The sequence below is a fragment of the Hemibagrus wyckioides genome, linkage group LG17 (genome assembly GCF_019097595.1).
Source record: "Hemibagrus wyckioides isolate EC202008001 linkage group LG17, SWU_Hwy_1.0, whole genome shotgun sequence".
Classification (NCBI taxonomy): domain Eukaryota; kingdom Metazoa; phylum Chordata; class Actinopteri; order Siluriformes; family Bagridae; genus Hemibagrus; species Hemibagrus wyckioides.
In genome coordinates this window covers 15,907,218-15,934,738 of record NC_080726.1, presented here as the reverse complement: position 1 = coordinate 15,934,738, position 27,521 = coordinate 15,907,218, and the positions used below count along the sequence as shown (strand labels likewise).

The 27,521-nt window shown below is 38.7% G+C and overlaps 1 protein-coding gene across 2 annotated transcripts; it reads left to right on the top strand.

Moving 5' to 3' along the window:
* The first annotated feature begins 1,288 nt into the window (after positions 1-1,288).
* exoc3l2b (exocyst complex component 3-like 2b) lies at positions 1,289-27,521 on the top strand. 2 transcript variants are annotated; one of them, XM_058413968.1, is made up of 13 exons: positions 1,289-1,453; positions 10,400-10,882; positions 11,052-11,275; positions 16,404-17,058; positions 17,332-17,446; positions 18,007-18,117; positions 19,937-20,037; positions 20,197-20,310; positions 20,414-20,549; positions 21,280-21,402; positions 22,387-22,542; positions 24,619-24,740; positions 26,476-27,521. In XM_058413968.1, the coding sequence occupies exons 2-13, from the start codon at positions 10,422-10,424 to the stop codon at positions 26,756-26,758; spliced, it is 2,601 nt and encodes an 866-aa protein (XP_058269951.1). In that variant the 5' UTR covers positions 1,289-1,453; positions 10,400-10,421; the 3' UTR covers positions 26,759-27,521. The 2 variants fall into 2 exon arrangements, with proteins under 2 accessions (XP_058269951.1, XP_058269950.1); XM_058413967.1 differs by lacking the exon at positions 1,289-1,453 and adding an exon at positions 6,660-6,818.

Genomic DNA, 27,521 nt, shown 5'->3' with positions numbered 1-27,521 from the left:
CTTGAGATATGTATCCAGACCTTTTATCCAGAACTTGGTTAGAAGCACTTTTTTAGCAGCAATGACAGCATAAAGTCTTCTTGGGTAAGTCTCTACAAGCTTTGCACATGTGGATTTTGGCTTTTTCTTCCATTCTTCCTGGCAAATCCACTCAAGTTTATTCACATTGGATAGAGAGCATCTGTGAACTGCCATCTTCAGATCTCTCCACAAATGTTCTATGGGCCTCAAATCTGGGCTTTGCTGACAAACAGTACAGATAATAACCCAAGCATTGAACCAGGGACCCTGGACCTTTGCGACAGCCATGCTACCCTTTCTGTCACTATTATTTCTATTACACAAGTTTTTATCAAGAACCCTTAAAGTGAAATTGAAGTAATATTTTAATTTGTTGTAATATATATCCTGGAAGAACCATTTTATAGTGTGAATGGATTTACACAGGCTGGTTTCTGCCAGGTTTCTGGATATGTTGTACCAGTGAAGAGCAACATTTTTCTGTATTAAAAAATTCACATTTTTAGAGTTCACATTTGTATTTACAACAAAGTCATGATCACAAACAAACCAAAGCTTCTAATTAAAATGGTGTATTCTGCTAAGCAGAAAGCTATACTAATTCATATGAGCACATGAATAAAAATAACTCCTTGACAATCAGAGCACTGGATCTATAGATCTGTGGATCGAATGTGTCTTACTGTGGAAAAACAAACAAAAGACCTCCTGTAAAGAAAGCGCAGGTGCACCCAGTGACCCCAGCTTGTAACCCACCAGCCAGTCATACTGTAGGCCAGTGGCTCATGTCAGGCCTATGTTGCCAGTGGGATAGTGGGAAAGCACCTTCAGACACAGGAGGCTTACTTTTGGGACAAGCGTCAACAAACACTTGGGCAGACAAAAGGGGTCTGAAACAGGCCAGAAGACTCCAAAACAATCTCCACCTTTGCCTCCATTCAAGTCTACTTCCCTCTACTGTATTACATTTAGGTTGGTAAGTCGTCTTTAATGCAGAACTTTCTTATCCATCTGGCCATTGATGAGAGACAGTAAATAAACAAAATAAGACATAATGAAACATGCAGCACTTTAAAAACCATTTGATGTACTTTTCCCTGTATTCCCAGACTAATTAGTATTATCAGAGTGCCTACGCTGTCAGCACCCTGGGGAGAGAGGAGGGGGGTGGAGGGAAGGGGACTCGTTGGTTGGTAAGAAGGAAAGGGGATGGCCGGCTTCCTGAGGAAAAAGCATCAGCTTTGCACTGCAAAACAGCTCAGGAAGTGACCACAGCCACCCCCAGGCTCCCGTGCCTTCGCTTGGGACAGACACGCTCATATAGTTCATCACATACAGTACACTGACACACACTAAGATAGACACCTACGAGGCTCCGGAATGTTGCAGCTTTGAGACTATTAGACACAAACCACTGTACCAACTGATCAAGGTAAGAGCAAAATGATGGGGACTTTCTTCTTACTGGGCTGTCACTGGCTTTCACAACTGACAATGGGAAACTTTGTTCTGTGTCTGTTTTCTAGCTGAATTAACTGAATATGTTTGAAACTGAATTTACTAGTTGGTGTGCTGGTAAAATATAATAGAAGGCTGTCAGGAAGGCTTTCTTTCACGCTGATATTTGTCTTCATTTGGAACACTGTCTGGACAGTGATAATCGCTTAATGATAGTTAATTTCGTTGTGGTCTGTAATGTAAAAGATCTGAACACTTGTCCTGCATCTACTGAGTCAACTCGCCTTATGATTGTGAGTCATAACAGTCCATTTGTAGCTATGTAATCTTCACATGTTTACACGAGCATGCTTATGATGATGCACACATACAGATAATGTGACCAGTGTAGTGGTTACAAAAGTCAATTTAAGACTTATATCACATATCATACTTACATTCAAAAACAGCCTTGTATAGTGAAGAGTAGTAACATGTATTATGATGTACTATGCATTATGATGTATTATGACAATAATCAATGTTTAGTTCATAAGCAGAGAATCATAATCACTATTGGAACACTTCTGGGGTTGGGGGTTCAATTCTTGCTTTTGCTCTGTGTATATGGAGTATGTATGTTCTTCCTATACTTTTAGGTGTATACTGGATTTCTTTCCCCAGTCCAAAGACATGCACTGTAGGCAGATCTAAATTATCTGTAGTGTGTGAATAGTGTGTGATTGTGAACTGCAATGGGTTGGCACCCCATTTAGTGTGCCCCCCACCTTGTGCTCAGAGTCCTCTGGGATAGACCCCAGGCTCCTTGTCATAAGCGATACAGTAAATGCATGAATGAGGTTCTTAAAACTTTTATTTAGGACCCTTCAAAAAAGTGTTTAAAAGTGTAGGATACATGAAAATCAATTATATTACACAATAAGCACTGTTTTATGGAATGCTTACTTTTGTAAGGTCATGGAATTACAGTAAACTTGTGATTTACTGACTGTGCAAAAAAAAAACAATTGCATAATAGATCTTGTTACGACTGAGATGAAGACATGCAATAGGATGACAATGCTGCTGTAGATCACTTTTAGTTAAAAAAATGTTGGATTAGATTAAATACATGTAAAGAATTTGCCTTCAGGCATTCATTAAAACAGTGTCGGATTATTTTTACACAGAAGTCTAATAAAAAAACAAGTGAAACAGTTAGATAATGGATTAGATTACACTTTTTAAATAATTAACATAATATTCTAAATAATAACATTACATTACTGATTATATCTCTAATCAAATACAGTTCCCCCGTCATTAATCTAAGACTGCTGCAGGCATTAATCTGCTGTGCAGTTGACAGCTGAGCAAATTCTGAGGTGTTGTTGGAGAGTATTACATTTATAGCTTTACAATCTCATTGATTTAACTACTAGAAGACTGTGAGGGGAAAGAAAAGATACACCACTAAGCTGCCAACTTCACATGCATCATGAGAAGTGTGGGGAAGCAGAGGGATGTGTAATAATATCCCCTTCCTCAAAACCACAAATTAAGTTCTTATTGAGTGACAATTTCCGCTAGAACGTTTAAAAATTAGCCATAACCTGCACCCTTGACTCCAAAAGGGCAGCTATATGACGTCAAACCAGTTCTCATCCTTCCAGTTATGACAGATGCCCCAAGTGCATCTAACAGCTACCAGCTCTAGTCAGCATGAATAAAGGATAACTCTTTTATTCCTGCACTGCTGTTCATCACTTTAGGGTGAACAAAACTACTCTGCACTCTCAGGCCTTGTGCTCTCAGGGCATGTAATATTGCTCTTATTTCAGCAAGGGGTGATGGCATGATGCGAGGGCATTTCCTTTGGCTCAGAGAAAGGATTTTATCTGGCTATGATTGAAGTATCCCCTGCTGTCCACCTTACACATCACATAAAGACATGATTTCATTTCCACAGCTTTGAACGACAGACAATGGTCAATTTCATTGTATCGTTCATGTTGATCAGTCCACAGAACTACAACATATCAACATATACTAACATATCAACATGACAAAGATCTTGGAAAGTGTTCTGTCTGACTTTTTTTGCTAACATTATTTAACATTATGAATATGTTAAGTACATTCCAGTGTGAAAAATAAAATATTGCTCATTCAAGTATTCATGTAAAGAATCTGCTTTAAAATGTATGTCAAGGTCAAAATGTATGTTTTAAAGTTATAGAATTGTCAGAAATAGAAAGAAGGTATATTTTATGTATAATCTGAATGTATGCGATATTTATTTTTCATTTGTATTGCTTCCAAATTAAATTTCTTGTTTTGTCATTTGCTTCTGAATTGAATACAAAACAAAGAGCGTGCGGAGGTTAAACAGTCAGGGTGCCAGAAGAACACCTTCAAAGAATATTGTTTCTAGTAAACTACACTAACATATACACAAACACGGGAGGAAGAGTATAAAATAGTTCATAATGCAGTAAATTAGCTGTTCTGTACAGAGTAGCATTTAAAACTCTTACCCTGCTCTTTTCCCTGTTTTTCTGTCTTTTATTCTAACAGCCCAGATACCGAACACTGATCTTGTAGCCTGTCACTAATGTTTTACCCAAGACTTGCGCCTGCTGCCTCATTGATTAAATACCTAAGATGTAAATCAACTACTATCTAAAGACTCTGAGAGCGTGGACAAATCTCAAATTACGAAATAAATCAGCATAAACAAACAGAAGTTATGTAAATCAAACACACACCAACATGCTCTCCCGTTCAGCAAAGTACTGGAAAATATTTTGAGGCAGTGCCAAGGTGACCTTCACTTCCAGCAAGAGGGAAAGGACGCAAGGACCCTGAGTGCACATAACAATGAAAAATTGTATTGTTATGCAGTGTTCTTTCCTGAAATAATAAGACTCCTCTTCAGGCGTTTACTGCACAATTCCATATCTTTATCACCTGCTAGTCTTAGATATGACACCATGTTCCAATTCTTTGACACTGTTTTTTTCACCCCATGACAAGCAACGGGAACATGAGTATGATGCCCCCGCTCTGTTTCCACCCTGATAGAGGCAATTTTATGTTTGTAACTCATTACCATGTAAGTGACATGGGACAGAGGGGCTGCGGTTTATCATGTGCTCTAACCCTGAGTCGGGAAAATTCAAATGGGCATGGCCATTGTACAGGATCTTGTCACTCCTCATACATGATCTCTTAAATGCATAGGAATTACTATTTAAGGCACATGGCATATGGCAGAGACATCAATACCCAACCAGGAAACATGAGCGCACAGGTTTTCCTTGTGTGAGTTCAGCAAACACTAGTTAATCAGTATATAAACACATAATCTGCATTTTTTTTTCCTGTGGAGAAAAGTTAAAGATCAAATTGAGGATCGACCCAAAAGCTAACACCGACAGTCCACTCAGGCACAAATGAACACTAAAACAGTTACTTTAGAACTGTAGTTGTTGAACACTGTTGATTTTGCTCTGTACAAATGAGTTAAGCTATTTTTCCTTCGAAAGAAAATTGACCCCTGTCTCCTATCAGACCAGAGAAGGCAGCCATTTGAGTCCATCCATTGTTTATAAATCCGTAGCTGAGCTTTCCTCAAGTGTTTACCCTATCACAAAAGGAAAAGTCATTTTCCTCATACTCATATTGGCTGCCATGATTCTAAGGGAAGCGTCTGTTTGGAGAAACACACATACTCCTCCACTGTGGTCACAAAACAATGTCATTTTTCAGGCTGATGTGATTGAAATGTAGCTGTTGTGACGCACTGCAAGTAATCTCTATTGTGTTTCGTGACCAGTGGATGAACACTCTGACTTCCTATCGGCACATATCCAGACTGACTGTCACATGGCAAAAACAACACTATAAACACTGAAGACAGTAATAGGTGTGAGGAGTCACAGATTCCAATAAATTACAATCACACAGGGTCCTTTGTTGTGGAAATAGTGCGTTACAGGGTGGCTCAGTCTGTGCCATCATCATGACCCCTTTCTGCCTTATAAGGATGAAAACAAAAACTCCTGATGGGCAACACAGCTTCAAGAACTGATAGCAGAAACTATTTTTTATGATCCATTAAAATTTGAAGGTGGGATTATATGAATGTGAAGCCTGCCATGAAATATGTGACTTAGGGTTAGGGTGAATTCAGATAGGGTTAGACATTAGGGTGAATTCAGATATACTGGGACAGCAGGGACAACTGGTGAATTGGGACAGTTTAACATTTATTGTCTGGTCTGATAGACAGAACATATGTTACTAAGAAATAATGTTATTAATTCATGTGACAGCATATAAAGGTGCGTGATAAAGATGGACATCAAACAGGACGTTCAAGATTTTGAGGAAAAAAAGGTTATAAAACTAGGTTATGACAATTATATTCAAAATATTTAAGAAGTTTGTTCAAAAATTCTCATAAAACACTGTATGAGGTAATATAGACTGGAAATTTAGACCATTACAATCTTTTATTGGCAATTTTTTAAATGTCATTTTAATTCATCTGTTCATTATGGAATTTCAGAAAAGACTGGTTAATAAATTTGAAGTAATAAAATACTGAAGATCCTTATTGTAAGAAATAAATTACAGAATGTCAGAGAGGCCAGCATTTTCATATATAGTCTTATATTCTATAGTTTTATTTGGTCTACTGTGTTCAAACAACGTTAGAATAAATTTATAATGAAGTTTTGGAGTTGATTTTTACTGAGGTCCTGGTATTGATATTAGATTTGATGCTTTACAGCTGTTATTAAGTATAAGACGCAACCCTAAATGACCAAACATGTAGTCTTGCCAAAAGAGAAAGCCACACAATATGATATAAAGTTTTCCCTTATATTTCAGAAATGTGTCAGCTGGCTTCATCCTAAATGAATATTATGAAGAAGATTCATTTAGCTTAGATTCTGCTTATATCTCGTCCTGTCAGCGAGCCGAAATTTTAAACGACTCTTTGACGTTACTGTGGTGAATCGACTCGCGAAAAAAAAGTTCGTCGTTTAAACACACGGTAGTTAGTAGTCTTACGTCTCGTTCATTTTCTCTCAGGAAATGTACATTTCTAGATGTCCAAATCCGCCTGGGAATCAAACAAAACAAAACTCGATAGTCGTTTGAAAGAGTTGTTCGAAAGAGTCAGAGCCTTTAGAAAGAACCGAATCAGTCGAATGAATCGGATCAGCTGACCGAAATAAAAGCCCGTGCTTTGACTGAGTGCTTAGCAGTTGCGGCAGGCATCTAAATACCCCGCATGAAATTTGTGGATTGTAGTGTTTCTCTCATGGAAAACGAACAAGATGGATTTTGTAAGTATATAGCTTTTATTTATTGTTTTCTTTAAGATGAAATTCATTAGAATTATCTAACCCACTTAATCAGTGAGGCAGGGCAGGCTTAATGAGGATGAATGAGCTTGGGTAAAATAAATCAAATTAATCATAATCAGTATTGTTGCTGTATTATTGGGATGGGAAACTGTCATTTCAATCATGTGCAGATTTTGAAACTGTAAAAAGATCCTGCTGTAAATATCATTTTCAGTAAATTGATAGTGTCATTTATTGTCATTATGGGTTTAAGTTTAGTTAATTCATTTAAAGTAATGCTATAAACTAACTGACAACAGAATTGGCTTGCTCAGCAGTTCTCAAGTACAGCCAAGGTCAGTGTTCTTGCCCTTTAACACAGCTAGTATTCAGTACTCCAGTAATGTTTGTCTTAAGAACATTCATCTGAACAGTTTACACTGATCCAAGACAGACAGAAAGTTTTCGCAAGACACCCTTTCTGTAGGTTTGTTTTGAAAACCTCATGACCTAGGTTGGACGTTTCCTATTTGGTTATTATTCAGATTCTTGTGACAGTTAGCAGTTAGTTCGCAACTGACCCTAGATCAGAGATAGACTCTAACATTGTTCTTGGAATTGAAATTTTTAAAAGAGCTGACCCAGACATTTTTTGTTCCCTTGTCAGAAAAAAAGAAACAGTCTCTTGCATTTTCTAATGGCATTTAGACATCAATCTACCAGGGTTAAAGATTTACTCCTGCAATAACCTTGCAATATAATGTGTCATGGAAAATCACATTTATGGCAGGCCATATTCCAGTGTTGAGACTGTAAGCAAAGTTAATTCATCTCATAGCCTTAGCCAAGTCAGTTTTTCAACATGCATCAAACATTGCAAGAGTTTTCTTTAATACATTGGCAACCATTGCACTGAAACAAAATTTTTTAAAGAAATTAGTGCTATGCAAACTTAGCTGGGAACAATAAGATGTTCTGTTTGAAGTGCTGTGTCTGGGTCTTACAGAGCTGAACAAAAGTCAATTGTGAAATGACAAATGTGATCCATGTTTTTTTTTGTTCAATATTAAAAATGCACTGAAGAGCCTTCACTTCACTTCCTTGTGCTGGACATGTGCCTGGTGATATGCCTCTGTAGTTTGGGTGCATTTAAACCTTCCCTCAGGGAAAGTCATGTAGATCCTTTGCCAAGATCCCTCCAACATTCTTGGTCTTCCTGGTCCTGTAGTCCAATGCCAGAGCCCTGGTTATTGAACCCTTTCATAACACATCTTGAAATCAGACTTTCTCTTTCCTTGCCTAATCACTCAATGTACCCCCCCCCCCACACACACACTCCTTGTTGACATCTGTGTTGTTTTTCTGAAAAGAAATACAGATATATTATTAAGTCAGTAAATCAGTTGGCTGAATGAAACAGCAATACAAAAACATCTAATTAAAAACAAAGCAGTAATCTTTTAACATGAATATAAAAAACTACCTTGTACACAAGAACATTCATGTGGATAAGAGAACATGTGTAAAACAGGACAGCCCCTATCTGAACTAACAATAAGGTGTCAGCCACAAAAGAGATAGAAATCTAGTAAAATGGAATAATTGTCTATGTAGTTCCTATTGAAACGATGAGTAGAGCCATCTAAATGGTAAAAGCTCAATCAGGGTCAAGCAGGACACTCTAGGAACTCAGGACCTAACAATAAATTGAAGTACTGTTTAGAATTAATTTTAAAGCATCAAGTCAAAAAGTGAGGTGGTAGTAAAGTGATGATGCATTATTAAATTGCAGGTACATACAAAAAAAACAACAACGATTATATAACATTATACAATCGAAAGTAACTGTTGTTATTCATCACAAAGCTTTCATCTAAATAGCTTATTTTTAGCCTTTCCTAATAGCAGTGGCGTCTTGTTTTCTTGCAGGATGTAATCTACTACCTGTACAATACAGGAAATAGACTTAGCCTGGGAAGGCGGTCGTATAGACTTTATATCTCACTCAAAAATCTAACCCGGCATTCCAGAGGGGCTCTGGTATAAAGTTTAGAATTACAGCTGGACAGGTTATGGAAATATGGCATGATGTGTTGTACATGAACTGAACAGGTACAGATGGTGAACTTCTGATTGGAAGTTTATGAGTTCAAATACCAGCATTTACCACTACTGGGCCCTTGAGCAAGGCTCTACTGAATCCTGTAAAAGTGTAGTAGGCAGTTCACAACTTTAATCCAGTAAGCATTTAAACTCAAACAGTGTAAAACCTTTTGAAGACATTCTGTCACCATTGCTGAATTTTCAGCAGATCTTCCACCTTTATCCATTTTGGTGATTGAGTGTTTTTTGGTGTTGTAGATAAATCAGATATTGCTTCCCATTTCCCTATTTTCAAAACGGCAGCTGCACCCACTTCCCTGTTAACTATTGCAAAAGAATTTGTTTTATTCTAATTATACCAAACTGCTACAAATTGTTTGAGTATACTGAACCTGAACTGAGCAAGTAACTTTAAAATGTCTAATCACTATAAATCCTTTGTACCAAGAGATAGCCGTGACTATAGTTGTTGCATAACTTCGTCTTCTATCCTAGTTTGATACTTGATATTTAACCTTTTGGTCCATTGACCAAAAGGTTAAATATTAGTCACTCAAACTAAAAGTTAGTAATAAGTCTATTACTAAAGGTCCCATTGACTCTATGTTATATTCATCAACTCTTCCTGTAGCTCTGCTGTCAGATTATCCATGGATATTGTATGGAAAAATCACATGGGCATTATTATTACATTAAGGAAGTTCCTAACAATAGGCCTTCTTCAGGAATTCATAGCTTGTGAATGATTTCACACTGTAGCAATTAATTTAATCCAAGCTTGGATATCAACAATACACTTGTGAGCACGCTTAATAGCTAAGAATTGAAAAATTGCTTTAAGCATAAGAAAATAGTTTTTATCTGCCAGAGCAAACCTCCTCTCCCCTATGCTCATACACAAACATACAAATGAACCAGCAGGAAGTGATTCAGCACTGTTCCCATCACCTCCGTCACTGGCCATAATTATACAAGTACAATTATGGAAGTTTAACAGGATGTCTGTAGGAATTATATCACAGACAAGGGCTTATGTTAGATATTTACACTATACAGAGTGAATTCACTACATATTCAACACACTGTATTTTCAACACATACAGAGGTTAGTGCACTGTTCAGCCTTTAGACTACACTAATTACCAATCCCTGTGCAGTCAGAACTGGTTAATATATTATAGCCATAAAGTACAGACAGTATGATCAAAGATAGGTGGGACTAAAATCAGTATCACATCATAAAATAGTTACAAATAAGAACGCTCTTATCCTACCAGCTCTTATCACCAGTGTTTCGTGTAAAGGAAGAGGTTTGGGGTCACATTTAATGTCAAAATGCCTTATGACAACAAAATGACAACAAAAGAAAAATTGTTTCATTTAAACAAGATGGGCATGTGATATTTGTAGCTCAGTTATTTTGAGTAAGAGCAGAGACTTGTCTGTCTAATGATTTATTGTCTTCTGTTGTTCTCCAGCGTTTAATCTCCAGGCCGAAGCATGCCCGTTCTTAAGAACCTCCCAGCTCGGCTGAAGGGGGCCAAGGGAAATTTAGAGTTGGAGAACACTCACAGCGAGCTGATTCTCCGCAAGATGAGCCTCAACCACAACCCATTCGAAAAAAACGGCTTAGATGAGGAGTGGCCCAGGCACAATGGTGGCTCGCTCCTGGATGGGGGTGCCCCTCGGGACCGTAACCCATTTGAGGATGAGGAGGATGAGAATGAGGCCAATGAAGTGAGGCGTGGGGGCTCAGGAAAAGGTGGATCTATTAAAGGGACGCTTGACCGCATCAAAGGCGTGTCACCACTCAAGACCCTGGGCAAGCTAGGCAAGGGCCTACGCATGTCAGGCAGGAGTAAGGGCAGCGCCACCCCTTCTCCACAGGGCTCCATTGGCATGCCGTCACCCATGGAGAAAAAGAAGAAGGGCCGACGGAGCTCAGAGGGAAGTCTTCTAAGGTACAGACTGACCAACAATCATCAAATAGTCTACAGGAAAACTTAAATTTTGTTTTGTAAAGCCTGATTAGTTCCTTGACATTTTGTTCAGTGATGTTAAAAGCCACAAGGTTATGCAATGCTAAACCAGCCAGCTTCACATCCTGATCTTTTTCTTTCTTCTCCACAGGATGGCAGGGAGATGCAGAGAGAGCCTTCGCAAAGAGAGCTTGCCCAATGGAGACTTGTGCTCAGAGAGTGATGCTGATTCAACCAGTCGCAAACTGTCCCTCTTGAAAATTGTGGGCAGGGGTAAGAAGAGGGAGTCACTGGTTGACCGCTCAGCATCCCCTGGCCCTGAAGAAGAGCCTGTAGAGGAAGTCCCAGTAGTCAAACCCAGAGAGCCTCTCTCAGGTAAGCAGAGGTGGTGCTTCTAAGACAATAATGGGAACTATTGAGGTATATTGCTTTTTAAGTATGGCATCTTATTACTGGGATAAGCCCCAGATCAACATCTGACAACAATAAAGTGGTTAACAATGACTAAAAAAAAACAATCATTTACTAATTATTATTACTAAATTGTACAATATGTCAGAATGAAATACTATGTTAGTCTGTATGTCTATGAGTTTGTTGTCTAAACCACAATCTAAATACTCATTTGTGCATACATACATGGCTGATTTACAAAGTTCAAGAAGGAGGCAGCAAAAAAGTACAGGCATTAACTGCTTAGCTGGACCTGCATGCCTGTAGTACACAGTTGGCAGATTTTTGTGCAGTTTTTCACAATAATATCAGATAACAGGATTTCAGAGGTCTTGTTTGGGCAAGCTGAAGAATGGTCATGGCCCAACAAACACATGCCTTATTTTATTAATTGTATAGTAAACATTATACACATTACATAGAATGAGGATGTGACATTTTTAAACATCTCTCAAACATGTTTGTTTTGTACAGAGTACATACTTTACCTTTATTCTTTGCTGAAGGGGACATTTAAATAGGGGGTGATTGAGAGCAGATAGTGGTGACATGCATTCTAAGTTTTAATCAAAGCATTTCCTGTGCTGATGTCTTTCAAAGCCTAATCTCTCATGCTGCTACTGATCCATACCATGGCCATATCACCTTACCAAAAAGCACAAAATGGGCTGTCAAAACTAAAAGCATTGAAAAATCTGAATTTGCCTGTAAGTGAAGTATGAAAACTACAATAAAAAGAGGAATTTGTGTAAAGGGGAACAGGGACTTCAATTCTCAAGCCTCAGCTTTCTGTCAGTTGGGGTGGGGAGAGTGACAAGCTGAAGCTGCTGCTTTCCATTCCCCAGCTGACACAGCATAAAATGCCCTTTTATTTGTATGTTTAGCCACATTATGTTGATGGGAAAACCTTCTATTGACCAGTCATGCTGTTTTCCACACTCTTAAGAGTTTTGAACTTCAACACACTGTGCAAAACAAACCATTGGCCGCTTTAAACTCCATCAAGATTTAATGGAGAATTATTCACTTGTTCATTATACTGTATCACTGAATTTGTCATTTGTAATTTTATAAAGCTCAAGAGAGTATGCCATACACTTCTACAATGCCTGCTTCACAGATGTAAGTCTAATATTAAAATAAAACATTGCTCTGTAAAGTGGAAGGTCTTCTCAAATGGCAGCACATTCCTTAGTGGTTTTGTGAAGCGTGATTCTCAGAGCATTACTGGAATTTTTGTAACAAGAAATGCAGACTTGACAGGATTTTATTAATTAAGCATGTTTGTACATTAATCCACTTTGTCCCGAGTATTACTAACAGGTTTACTACCACTAGCAAGAATCAATGCTATTAACAATATTAACCAATAATATGAAGTTCTTTTCCCTTTAAGTGTTTTAAATAATTTGTATATATGTATATATATTCATATGTGTGTGTGTGTCTCCTTTATATACACCTTTTGGTGGAGGTATATATTTAGTAAATATGTTGAAACCAGTAGGAAAAGGAATGTAGTCACAAGAGTGAGGACACCTGGACATAACAGTTGATAGCTTGGTAGTGAAGCTTGAGAATGTTGAGTTTTTTTTGTTTCTTTTTCAAATGAACAATTGTTTTTAACCAAACATTAAATCTGAACCAAAATGGAGAACAGTGACAATAATCTCTTTGCTTACATGGCCCCAAAATGTAATTTCAGTATGCGTAAACTGTGTAGTATGAAGGAGAAAGAAAAGGGTCATTACCTTCTCATTTGTAATTAGCCAAAAAAAAACAAGTGTTATATTAGCTGACAGCTATTTGGAGATCATTTGTATGTTTTCTCTTTTCTGTTTGAAACCAGCATTGTTTTATTGCAAAGTCTTTGTTAGAGTACCAGTACCCAGCTGTCCTCATTCACTGGGATGGGCTCTGGTTAAATACATTTGATAAGTAGACCATTTATTGAGGTGGTTACACCAGAGAGTAGTAAATGATTTCCAGACATCATCTAATTACAGCCAATGGCCACCGACCATAAAACTATAACTGCAGTTTTGAGCCATACATCAGTGGCCGCCATGGGAACGGTGTCAAAGCACAACTTTGGTAACCAATATATTCATAAGTCAATGATAACGTGACTGGTTACACCCCACTGGCAGTCACCTACCTCATGCTTAAGAGGACAAAAATCACATTACTAAGCTAAGCTTTCATACACATTTAAATCACGTCCAATTATGAGAAATTAAATAATTGGTGGATATAACAAGGGTAACACAGTGGAAGGTGGGGCCCATGTAGACATATTGGACACTGTACATGTCCATAGTAATTGGAGCTTGGAGCAAGACCAGTGTGTCCTGATCTGGGTTCAAGTCTGCACCCGGCCAAAAGCTCTCCAGTGACAGGAGGGGCTAATGTGCACTTAATCCCATAGCCAGTCCTTGTCCAAATGGCTGAATCTACACAAGAGCCTAAGCTCCACTGGTATTCTGACAGGCTCAGTCTCGCCCAGGGACACTAGACACTACAGCCAAGCAGGTCTGATCCAGCTGTGCCAGTGGGGGGTTTTCGAGAATGGGGGAGCAATGAGAAAACACTTCCCTGCTCACTTCTTAAGAAAAATATTTATCCACCATGCATACCCCTGTGATGGAGGTGGGGAGAAAGAATTGAAAAAATAATCTCAGATATCTTTTTTTTTTCTAAGGCCTCTTTGAGCCATGACAGCTGATTAGTCTGTGAATATACAGTGATATAAGATGGATAATTTGTGGCTGAGGGGATTAATGGGGTGATGCCCTATATCTTTGGCCACAGAATAGGTGAGTAGGCAAGAGGCATGGATTATGCAGGTGCTTGAGCGATGTTACTCGATATCCTGCTTACTCATTACTTTTGTCATACTCTACAAATACGATACTAATGTCAAAAACTCAGTTTTCCCACAACCCCAGTTCTAGTAAATTTTCCATTACTGTTTTTTTTTTTAAATTACAGAAGCATCATATAACAATGCATAAAAATTTGTTCAAGCTTTTTGCAGCAGGTTCAGAGGGCAAGCGTCTTTGCAAACAAAGACATAGTGTTCTACTGAAATACATATCTCAGACTCACTCCCCATTTTGGAAGTCTTCCACATTTTAATGAGTCCAGGATAAACCAGGATCTCTGTCGACATCTGGCAATTGAGCCTCAATGTCGTTTCAAGGAAATATTTTACAGGTTTCTACTTAGAGGTGATTGATATTTCTAGAATGTTTTTGTTCAAAGTGGTGCTCATTCATTAAGCTACCCCACCCCCTCAGTGACGTTTTTGTCCTTGGGTGGAGGACTTTAGCCCGGATGGGTTTACCAGAGGAAGTGGCTCGTACTTTCTTACACAAGAACAGGGAGCACACTCATTTTCCCTGCCCTCCTCCTGTGTGATAGCAGTAGGATTGTCAGCATTGTCTTATATATTTAGACCTCCTTCCGATGGGTTGGCAAATCAGCTCTAGTCGTCATGATTTGCAGTAGTGGTGCTGGAGGGGTTACAGCGTGTGGTGGAATGGTTTGACACTGTTTCCTCAAATGGGACAGGGACGGATAAGCTGGGCGCCAACTGAGCTCCCAAGCATCCTCTACTCTAAAGAAAAGTTTTTTAAGGAAATGAATTCAGCAACAAGAGAACCCTGTCTGTCTGAACAACTAACTTTTCCGAGCTTGTCTGTGACATTTGCTTAGAAATTTTTATTTGATAGACTTCTATGAATAAGGACCCATCACCAAAATCTTGTCTTTCCATGCAAAGAACCCTGGTTTTTTTCGAAGCAAGGAGTGAAATTATACTGCTTAAAGATTCCCCAAGGAGCAAGGCAGTGCTAAATAATCAGACAGCCCCATGTGTCTAAGCAGAGTTTATATAAGCGGAACAGCAGGAGCAATGGGAAATATGATACATGATACATTATATTAGGCATACCACAGATCATTCATACACATATAGCAGACACCCTAGTGGTCTGCTCAAGGGCATTTTCCTCCATCTACAACTGCAATAATATTACACTAAAGTTCTCCTGGTCTAGTCTTCATCTGTATATCCTAGAAGTTGCTCTGATCCATATTTTTTCTGGTTTCATTATTTAACATATGTGTTTTATCAGGGAAGTACATTGTTACTAGCCAAAATGAGAGTAAATGAAATGCATCAATCCCATCAAATGCATAAGTGAAAGTTAATGACTGTGTCAGATCCTGTCATCACCAGTCAGTACATATTGTTTTAGCTAGATTAAGTAAATTCACTAGTCCCGAATGAAAGGTTCAGGAATGATGCAATGGGTGTGAGCACTGATCTTACTGAGAACTGGTCTACTTCATCAGTAATTTTATTACAAATGAAAAAAAGTTTGCATTTGACCACATCAGAGGCACTAGTGAGATCACGTTGAAAGACATGTATTATCAACAAGCAGTAGCCTGCCAAACTCGACTTTCAAGAGGTTATGTTCAAACCATCATAATAAAATTTGCAGAAAGAATGAGGGCAGAAAATGTGTTGGAAAAGCCAAAAAGCTGTCTGCATCTTAAAGGTCATTTCCTTAAGGGACAGAAAGAAATCCACTCAAATGCTCGCTCCATATCTGGCAGAGTTGTCTGGCACCAAAGGTAATGCTTTGACTATGAGAAAAAGTCTCTAAGAAATAGTCTGGTAGGGTGTGTTGCATCTGAGAAATCATTTTTAGTGAAAACCAAAGCAGAAGTGGTTGTGGTACGCCAAAGTCTAATAACCACAAACAGGTCTCATCGAACAAGGCCAAAATTGAAATATGAAAGGGCTGATGATAAGCACATGGACATATCATGGCTCTGTCATCGTCTGATCAAGTAATGATTGTAGGCTAAAGGGGTGATAAAAGTAGAGGAATTTAATCATATTTTAATGTATAAGTTGTCCACTGAGTGTATTTTGCCAGCTCTTTTTCCATGACTGAAAATGCTGTTAGTACTGAAAATACTATAAAGAATAAATCCTCACCCCATCTATCTCCTGTTTTCTGTCCCTCTTACACAGTGTTGGAGATTCTGCAGCTGGTGACCAAGCGAGACTTGTTCCTGGCAGATACCCACATACTAGAGCTAGAACAGGAGTGCAAAGAGGTGTCCACCACACCACCAGCAGGTGCAGAAGATATCACCAGCCCCAGCAGCAAAGACAGCAGTCGGCGTAAAGCTAAGGATGTGGAGCTCCTGTACGAGGCCCTGCAAAAAGAGCTGTGGGACGTGGTCCGGGAATCCTTGCACGCACCCACTGCTGGGCCTAACTTAGGCCTGGTGGTGCAGGTACTCCAACAGGAAGAAGAGGCTGATCGGGACTGGACCACAAGTGAGGGCGCTGTTCCAGGTGGACCACGACCCAGGGAGCTGAAAAAGCGATGGAAAGAGGCTGTGGCTGAGGCTGCTAATGAGAATTTGCCCAAGTCTGAAATGGTCTTGCCAGGTGAGCTGGCGGCATACCTCGACAAACTGCGAATTCGCATGGTGGAGGATCTGGGAGCGGCCCGCCGGAATGTTGTGTCTGTGTATCCTGAGGAGTATAATGCCTTCCATGTCTATGTACAGAGCTACCATCAGGCCATCACATGCCGGTTACAGACTATCACTAATGGAGAAATGCAAATTACCGACATATACTCACTTCTAGACTGGCTCTACAACATATATGACAGGTAAATAAAAGTTTTGGTTGGCTCCAGTAGATGACTATTTTTGGTCAACTGTTTTCATTGTTTGTCAAGGTGTCATGGTGGTTGAATTATACTTCCTGGGCCACTTGATATGAAGCCCATCCTACAGCAGGAATTTTAGTAAATAGCATTATTGATAAGCTCTTGTTGATAAGAGTCTGGAAACATGTGTCCACGCCTATCCCGTCAAATTTATAAGTGTCCTCGTAAGCGCTGTCCAAAATCTCTGAGTAACTCTTCCGGTTGTTGCTCTAGGGACGTTATTGGAACGGTGAGCATAACCTCACCGATCAACCGCTCTCATCTCAGCCCACTGCTGCCAACGGAGACGGTGGACAAGCTTGAGCTGGACTGCCTCAACTATGTCAGGGTAAGAGAGAAAATGCCCAAACACCCCATGTGTTTCCCTCTTCCCAGACCCCCAGAAGCAAAGCCCATCATCCCAGTGGACGGAAAAGGGTGCATCTACGGCACGTCCTGTTCAGTCCAGAGGTTGACTGGTCGTTGCGACCTTCGCGGCCAATTAGGGTCAAGTCAAAGTTTTCCTGTTCACAATGAACAACACACAATAGGAGTCAGTATTACAAAAAGGCTTTTCCACCTAATTAGGCTACTTGAATGAGAGTCAATGCAGGTGTGATACAGTCTATGTGTGTCGGACTGTAGACAAAATATTCCACAGGCATGTCCTAGAGAGAAAGGTTATTCATAGTGTTATAGTGTACTTGATAGGTTATTTATAAGTCATTGTTTATCTCAAAGATACAATCACACACACACACACACACACACACAGAGGGCATTCAAGATATTATTGTCAATAAGTTATTATTATTCAGTTCTTCTGTATGAATGATTTACTTGCACACACGTTATCATCTATACAACTGTTAATAATGTAAATGTATTTAACTTGCTTTTCTATTCCAGGGGAAAGTAACCAATGAGCTGTCTCAGGTGTTGGATGAGGAAGAAAAGAGATGGACAGAAACGATGCATGTTGAGGAGTATCAGATCCCACTTGCTAACACAGTTATTAAGGTTAGCACAGTAAATGCAGTTTTCAAAATATGTATTTTTGTCATAATAAATGAACACATCCCATGGTTTTCCAGTTTCCATTACATTGTTTTTGGAGGCTCTTCGCTTGCCTCTAGTGGCCACATAGGATTTTACTTATTGCTCTGGGAAGTACCCATGTGACCTCAACATTGGCAGTATATCTATACTCATCTTTTCTGTTCAGTTCTGAAAGTTTTTTATGTAGTATGTACATGAGATCAGTAACAAAATTAGACATGTGAGAAAGAACTCTCCAATACTATCATTAAAACTCAAAATAGGGAATATACACCTCAGCCATGACTCAGTCTGACCACTGAGAGTTGAAGTGAATAACACTGATGATCTCCTCATCATGGCACCTGTTAGTGGGTGGGATATATTAGGCAGCAAGTGAACATTTTGTCCTCAAAGTTGATGTGTTAGAAGCAGGAAAAATGGGCAAGTGTAAGGATTTGAGCGAGTTTGACAAGGGCCAAATTGTGATGGCTAGACCACTGGATCAGAGCATCTCCAAAACTGGATACTGACTACTGCAGACCGGGAACACCCCACAAGAGCTTGTGGTGTGTTCCCGGTCTGCAGTGGTCAGTATCTATCAAAAGTGGTCCAAGGAAGGAACAGTGGTGAACCGACGACAGGGTCATGGGTGGCCAAGGCTTATTGATGCACATGGGGAGCGAAGGCTGGCCTGTGTGATCCAATCCAACAGACAAGCTACTGTTGCTCAAATTGCTGAAGAAAGATGTCATATAAAAATACACAGAGCATCACAGTTTGTTGCGTATAGGGCTGCATAGCCATAGACCAGTCAGGGTGCCCATGCACTGTTGAAAGTGCCAACAAAAGGCACGTGAGCATCATAACTGGACAAAGAAGCAATGGAAGAAGGTGGCCTGGTCTGATGAATCACCAGGGTGCACTATGGGAAGAAAGCAAGCCGGCGGAGGCAGTGTCATGCTTTGGACAATGTTCTGCTGGGAAACCTTGGGTCCTGCCATCCATGTGCCACAAAGCAAAAGTGGTTCAGGAATGGTTTGATGAGCCCAACAATAAGTTTGAAGTTTTGGCCTCCAAATTCCCCAGATCTCAATTCAATCAAGCATCTGTGGGATGTGCTGGACAAAACAAGTCCGATCCATTGAAGCCCCCCCCTTGCAACTTACAGGACTTAAAGGATCTGCTGCTAACATCTTGGTGCCAGATATCACAGCACACTTCAGGGATCTAGTGGAGTCCATGTTTCAACAGGACAGGGCTGTTTTGGCAGCAAATGGGGGACCAACACAATATTAGGCGGGTGGTCATAATGTTATGCCTGGTCAGTGTATTGTTTAAGAATGGTGTTCAACACCTGAGTGAGATTCTTTGAGATACAATTTCTACAATTTACTGTACTTCAACGCGAATTGAAGCTCTACTGATAACTTTTGGTATCTCACATTCTTTTTTTTTTTCTTTTTTTTCCATTCATTTGTCACCTGTCTGTATATTTGTAAAGTAAATAACTGTAAATGTCTATTTGCACTCACTGTTGTATTCTTTTTAAGAGGAATACTTAAATACTCTTAATTTTGAATGAGCCAGCTTTTAAGTAGTGGTCCACTGGCTAAATGATAATAAATAAATGTCTTCTCAGCTTCATCTGTGGAATGAATGAAATGCTCACAGAAGGAATTTACATATTCTACTAAACCTGAATGTGTTCATACATGTAGCTCTAGCATATACCATACTGTGCTTATCATTTCAGCACTCTGGAACAGAGTCTTTTATTCCTGTATGTATTTGTTTACAGAGACTGCAGGGAGATCTTGATCGATCTGCTGCAATTAACCGAGGTCTGGCCTCACGAGTAGCGCAGTGCAGTCTTAATGGCCTTGCAGATTTTCTGTACAGGTGAGAAAATTCTTCTCGACAGAGCTGATATAACTCTGCTCTGTTTATATCTCTGAATGATATTTAATTCAAAAACCAACTATTATGCAATGTTTTAGCCCTGAACCTTTGTTCCATTATAACCATCATCATAACTATTTGTGTCTTTTGTTGTCACAGCTTTCAAAGGAAGGTGGAAATGTTCCATGAAGGCCTTGTTAGTGCATTTGGGGAAAATGAAGATGGTTACGTTGCCAAGACAATCGCTTTAGTCAACTGCTGCCCCCCTTTCAGGTACATCCTCACCAGTTGTTTTTCTTCTAACAACAAGGAAATGATTTGCTGTTTATTTATGTTCATTGAATGTCATTATTATGTTCGTTTTGTCCTTGAACAGAAGCTTTGTAGAACGTTGTGTACACAGTGATCCTGCGGTCAGCGAAGACTCTGGCCGCAGGGCCAACGTAGCCCTGGACAAGATTGTAAACCTGAGCGTGAGAGTGCTGAATGATAGGATATTTGAGCACATCAGAGTAAGTATGTCTCTCACACACACTCTTCATATAGCTATGTTCTCTAGACATAGACACATATGCAAAATCTTTTGATTACAACACTGAATGTAATTTCACAATTCGTACAAAGATAGATAGATAGATAGATAGATAGATAGATAGATAGATAGATAGATAGATAGATAGATAGATAGATAGATAGATAGATAGATAGATTTGAGTATTTCAAATAACTACTACGACTGCTGTATTGCTTCTTGAAGGACCATTTTTGTTTCTACACTTTTGTTGTTATTCAAAGTACATACACACCCATACATTATGAACTGATTCCATGCTAGCTGCACAACTCGTTCCAAGAATATAAAGAATATCTTATCAGTGCTTCCTTTGTGGTTTGTTCTCAGGGATGTTGGCTCACAAACAGGTCAGGGATAAAACATAAAAATAACTTGTTTTGACAAACACAGCCAAACAAGATGTTTTTGGCCGAACGCCACATAGTATATTCAGAGACCACAGTAGAGTTGGGCACTGCCAGGCGTCCTGGGCTACAACGTCCCATCATGTATCCTGGCCGCCTAAGAAAGGAAATATTCCAGGGGTTGTTGTTTTGTCAGGAAGTCTTTTCTGCTCTCTGGAATTCCACATAAAGAAAAAAATCCCACCTATTAAGACAGTGAGCGAAAGTGAAAAGTTCTTTTGTTGGTTGTTTCATCATGGCTGATCTACAAATTCTGTATTGTAGCCTTACTTTGATAAACTGGTGAAGAGGAAATGGCTCAACAACACGGAGGCATTCGAGCAGATCGTATCTCTCATCAAGGAACACTTCAAGAAGTTTAAACGGATGGAAAGCCCACCATACCAAGTAACACAAACAGTGGCATAATCTTGAATTTTATCTAAAATATGTCCCACACTATGAAAACAAAAAACAAATGTGATAAAATTACAGGAGCTCACTGACAGCACGCTGATTCCTCATTCATACTGTAATGTCATTTTGAGTAGAGCAGAAAATACACTGTTAAAAAAATATTCAAAAATATGATACTGCTGTTTTAGCTCTTTATTAACTTAACACAAATCTTACATAAATGTGAGAGTCAAAATCTACTACAAGTCATTTGTTTCAGTTACTTTTCTGAGTACCTAAATAGCTAAATAAATCAATATGCTTGCTAGGTACTAAAATGTTGTGTTTGCAGCTGTTAGGAAGCCAAGCTTATTTTTACGTCACCTAATAGCTGATGGACTTGATCACACTCTTGGTGCAGACTGTAACGTCAGTCAGAGCATCCAGTTTTAGATAAATTAAACATCTTGTACTTACCATGACTGGCTTGGATAATCAAACATATTTTATCAAATATTAGTGTAAAGTATGACTTTAAAGTCAGTATAATAATAATAATAATAATAATAATAATAATAATAATAATAATAAATAGTTGTGTATTATTATCATTATTGTTATTATTATTATTAGTAGTAGTAGTAGTATATAATTTATTATTAGTAGTAGTATTGCTGTAGAAAGTAGAGTTATTGCCTTATTTTACAGTAAAGGTACAGAAATCTTGCAGTAGCTATACAATAAGATCCTTTGAGAATCTAAATATTTTACCGGTACAGCACAGGGCCCGCTGTATTCAGTGGTAAAACTCTTTAAAAGTACTATACACTTTTGAGCACTTTATTGTAGAAATGAATGAAAAAATTACACCCTATTATTATACAATACAATATTATAAAATATTGTTATTTCCATGACCACATGTGATTAATGATTGTTTACTTTGTTCAGTTAAACAAGTGATTTAATTCAATTTCATTCACATTGTCATTGCAGGTCCTGGTGGGAGAAGTCCATCGGAGGGTGATGACTGAATACCTCCGTGCCATTATGCGAGGCCGAATTATCTGTACCTCTCTCAAGATGAGGAAGAGGATGGCCGGCCGTCTCCGAGAAGAGGGCAAGAATCTTAAAACACTCTTCAAAGAGTTGGTGAGTTGCACGCAATGATTTTTTTTTTGTCTTGCGGAAAATGTGACTATTTCAGGACATGATGGCGCTTCCCACGAAACACAAGAACCTCCCATTCAATAAAATATGAGCAGACATTTCCCAGAGAGCTGCACAGTTCTAAATGCATGTCATTTACTCTAACAGTATTTAGTTGAGTCTTGTCTCTGATCAGTTGTGACTCATCTGAATTTAGTGAAAGATTTGCAGTTCTTCTGAGCAAATGAGTAACTGCAAACACAGACATGGCAATGCACAGCCATAAAGTGGACTGCGATTTAAAGGGCATTTCCATGACCCTCACACTCCCTGCTCCTGCATAGCTTTTCCTTGCTCTACTCAAAACATCCATTTGTCACCTATGTGGACAACAGGATGGCTTTGTTTATGGAGGAGCATCCTGCTATGATACTTTGAAGCGATGGCAGACCTCTAAGGTCAAGCTGAGTGTCAGGAAAAATTCTACTTTTACGATCAGGTCCATAAGTATTTGGATAGCGATTGTTCATTATTTTGCCTCTGTACACCAACACAACGGGTTTGAAATAAAGCAGTCGTGATGTAATTGAAGTGTAGACTTACAGCTTTAATATAAGAGTTTAAAGAAAAAGGAATTACAGCAACTTTTGTACATGGTCCCTCCATTTTCAAAGGCTCAATAGTAATTGGACAATTGACTGGTTTCGTAGACCGGCTTCAATTTGCCTTTGGTAGCTGTTCATGGGAACTCTAAATATGTGGTTCAAAGAGGTGTCAATGCAAGTGAAGGTGGCCATCATTAGGCTGAAAAAATAACAGATCCAAGAAATAACAGAAACTAGGAGTGTCTAAATCACCAAGCTGGTACATTTTTGAAAAGATGGATTGCACTGGCGAGCTCAGAAACAACAAGACAACTAAAGTGGATCATCACAGAATTCTTTCATTGGTGAAGAAAAACCCCTTTACAAAATCTATATAAGTCAAGAGCACTCTCGAGAAGGTAAGCATATCATCAGTAAAGAGACACTTTCATGAATGTAAATATAGTGTTTATACACTACACAAATTCAAACCACTGGTAACAAGAATGCTAGGAAGCATGTAAAAAGTCTGAAACAAGATTCACTGTACAAATAAAAGCAAGAGTAAATTATGAAAATTATACAAAATGATGGGGGGAAAAAGAGTATGGAGAAAGAAAGGAAGAGCATCTGTCAAACATGGTGGAGGCATGGGCATGTACGGCTGCCGATAGACCTCGGTCACTGGTGTTTATTAATGTGTCTTCTGATAGAAGTAACAGAATGAATTCTGAAGTGTACAGAGCTATACTTTCTGCTCAGATTTAGCCAAATGCTATAGAACAGGGCTTCACAGTACAGGTAGATAATGACTCAAAGAACTGTCAAAGAACTCTCAATCTAACTGAGTAGAAAGACCAACAAACAAGCAGAAGCTGAAGGCGGATGCTGTAAAGGCCTGGCAAATGATATCATGGGAGGAAACTCAGAATTTGGTGATGTCAGTAGTTTCCAGACTTCAGGCAATGGATTGCTAGTATTATAAACCTTATATTTTAAATTATGTTAGTTTGTCCAGTACATTTTGAACTTATGAAAATGGAGGGACTATGAAAAGATTTTCAAATTGTTAATGCAGTTTTTGTTACATGAATTACTTGCCTTATTTCAAATCCATTGTGGTGGAATAAGTAGGCATGATTTTTAAAAGAAAAATGTATTACTATATCCAAATACGTACCGACTTGACTGTGAAGGGCAAAGATTTTTAACCTTAATTGCAAGAGCAGGAACTCCAGCACTGGTAATGTTTTTCCAGACTATGGATAAACAATAGATGACTCTGGTGATCAGACCTTCTGATTCATTCCCCAAGCAAAACAGATCAATGCTGATGAAACTTTAATTGACATTCTTGGGCACGACTGCGCTATTGTGATTAAATATACGGATGTTCTGGAATTTATAGTTAGTGCGTAGAGATATTACGATTTTATATTTAAATATTTTAAGAATCTATTATGATTTTTATGTTGTCCTGTTTTTTGTTCCACAGGAGTCACCAGCCTCATGGCTAGACAGTGCCATTCCCCACATATCAGAGATCATCCTGTTGGAAGACACCCCCTCGATACAAATAGAGGTTGGCGTCCTAGTTCGTGAATTCCCTGACGTACGGTAAGTGTCAAGAAAGCCACCTTGTCATTTGACTGAGATACCTTGCAACCCCCTTGATATGATGGAGGTCAGTGCTCAGGGATGTCAGGTCATTTGGCAGAACATAAGCATTCAGCCTGATGATGAATGAAGGCCTTATGAAAGCAAACAAGTCCTCGGTGGCTTCCTGATTTTTTTTTTTTTTTCCTTTTTTTTATGAGAGTCTGTTTGGTTAGCCCAGATTCACATAAAACCTAAGGAGTTGTCCATCTCTGAGTAGCAACAAAGACAAAGCAAAAATACAAAAATACCGGCATCCTGCCAAGGCCTGTGGCTTAACCTGCTTAAAAGTCCCATAGGATTGCTTAAGGACTGGACTTTGTGCACAATCCACCTTTTTCCTGACATCTACATTTTCCCAGGATCATGGCTGAAGCTGGTTTTATGTTTCCACTCATAGTGTTAGTGTTTCCACAGGACAGCATAATTGTGTGTGTTGAAATTACACAAAATCAAAAAAGTTGGATCCATATTGGTGAAATCTGTTGCAAGCTGCAGGGACCATTTAGTAGTAGACCATCCCTCAAAGCTTACCATCTGGGTAAATGACCGAAGTGGATATTGCGGAAATGGCAGCTTTAATACAGGCTGTGATGATTATCTTGGCTCTGTGAAATCTACCAACCAACCTAGAGGCTTTTCGATGGAAAGCCATCCAAATTGAAAACATTGCTTGTCTCATCAGTATTCTAAACATGTGCTCGCAAAGAAGCAAGAGGTTTCTGTATATTGCATTACTTTTTGCGACCAGGACAACTTGCAGACACACTCTATGAGTTTTACCATGGTTCATCTGCAGGTTTGGCCTGTCTTAAAAGTATAGAGTTTAAAGGCATGTATTCCCAAACATTGCAAAATATGGACGTATCAGAACAAATTTTAGGAAAAGGTGTGAGCATTATGGGCATGGATTGTCTTGTCGTTTCAATTAAGACCCCAGTCACTAGTAACACTCAAGTCCTGAATCTCTGCTTATGATATAGTTGATACAGAAATGATCAGGAAAATTAAATTTCAGAAGGCTGAATACAATTAAAAACTCAAGCGTTTGGAAAAAGTTAGAACTCTGTTTTAAAATGGTGGATGTGACCAGGAGAAAAGTTAAATCCTGAAGTTACTTTCAACTTCAAATTCATATTTATTGTCTACTCCAGCTGCAAAAAAAACTGATTTACATGTTTGCCCTAATTAGATTTTTTTCATGTATTTATTGATGATAATGTACTTTATGATATGTTTATTTCATGCTGCCATTTACGTAAGAAAGCAAACTTTTTAAGATGTTTTTAAAAATGTATTAAAAGTAGTAAAACTAAGCAAAGTATGCAATAATGCTCATTTCATTTGATATTAAATACACTGTATGATGTACCACTCAGAGACAGAAGGGTCCAAAAACAAGAGTCAGTTATTTTATTGATTGCTGAGAAAAAGAAGACACTTTTTATAATGTGCCACTTTTTTACATATGATTACATATGATTCATATTGCATTCTTATTTTTCCTAAAAAGTTGAATACATCTCTCAGAACAAATAGACTATAATGAAGGTGAATAGATTGAAATGCATCAGCATGTAATGCTTATTATATTATCAGAATAGCTTTATTGATCACAAGGTTTCTATCCACTATATACATTAAGTGACCACAAAAAATGGTCACATATGTATTAAATTTTGTTCTTGCCTTATAGGAAGAAGCATGTATCTGCCATCCTGAATATCCGGGGAATGACTCGGCAGACAGAGAGACAGGAGATCCTTAACATTGTGAAAGACATCGAGAACAGCGACAGCCTCTCCCAGCTGCCGCGAGATCGTGCTCTGTTTGCAGACGTGCCTGTGACATCTGAGGTGCACTGTCTGAACATGGGTCTGAGCCGCATCGCCCTCACAGCCTCCTCCTGCTTCTACAGCTTACGGGGTCGCCAGCGCAGGAGAACCCCAGCCAGGGAGACCCATGATGACATGCTGTAATCATGACATCTAAAAACCAAAAAATGCTTTCTGACTCCACAGTGGAGCATTTGAGCTGAAGCTGGGTAATAAGCAGTGTTTGGAATCTTTAAAACATCTTGTGTCATAAAAAAAAGGACTTCTTTTCTGTATCATAAATAGCTAGTAAAAGGGGTTGAGCTAGCTAGCACTGGTGAAACTGGGACCATTTTAGAAGCTTGTTAGTTGCAATATTTTCATGTGCATTCAAATGTTGATATTATTTGGATCCCAAAAGCGTTTAAAGGAATCAGATCGAATGAAATCTCGCACAAAACACAGCTCACTTTAAAACAAATAGAATTGTCTTAATTAATGAAATCGTCTCTTATTTGGCTTTCATACTAGTACTGATATGACTGTTATTTGTACATGATGATTTCATACTTGATCTAAGGTACTACATAATGATCTAGGATCTCTTTTGTTCTTGTATTTAAATGGGTAATTTCATGCTGCAGTCATTGCAGTGCTGAAGATATTCAAATCTGCCTGGAGAAAGAAATCAAGGGCTACTATTTATGTTCCAGATTCAAGACCTACGTTATTTATTGTATCAAGGCATGTCATGTTTTTGTCCTACTCAGTAATGCAGTATGGAAAATATCCACATACTTTATTTTGTAGAAATATCTGTTAGTGTAAAAACTGGCATTTGAATGCCTTTTTGTGTTAAACAGACCAACAGATAGCACTTTTCCTTCACAGGTGTCTTGTTTTTTGTCTTGTTGTCCCGTCCCCCCCC

Coding starts and splice junctions, on each gene's coding strand:
- exoc3l2b (XM_058413968.1), top strand. CDS start 10,422: ATGCCCGTTCTTAAGAACCTCCCAGCTCGGCTGAAGGGGGCCAAGGGA. Junction 11,276..16,403: donor ACCCAGAGAGCCTCTCTCAG/GTAAGCAGAGGT, acceptor CCTCTTACACAG/TGTTGGAGATTCTGCAGCTG. Junction 20,038..20,196: donor CTTGCAGATTTTCTGTACAG/GTGAGAAAATTC, acceptor TTGTTGTCACAG/CTTTCAAAGGAAGGTGGAAA.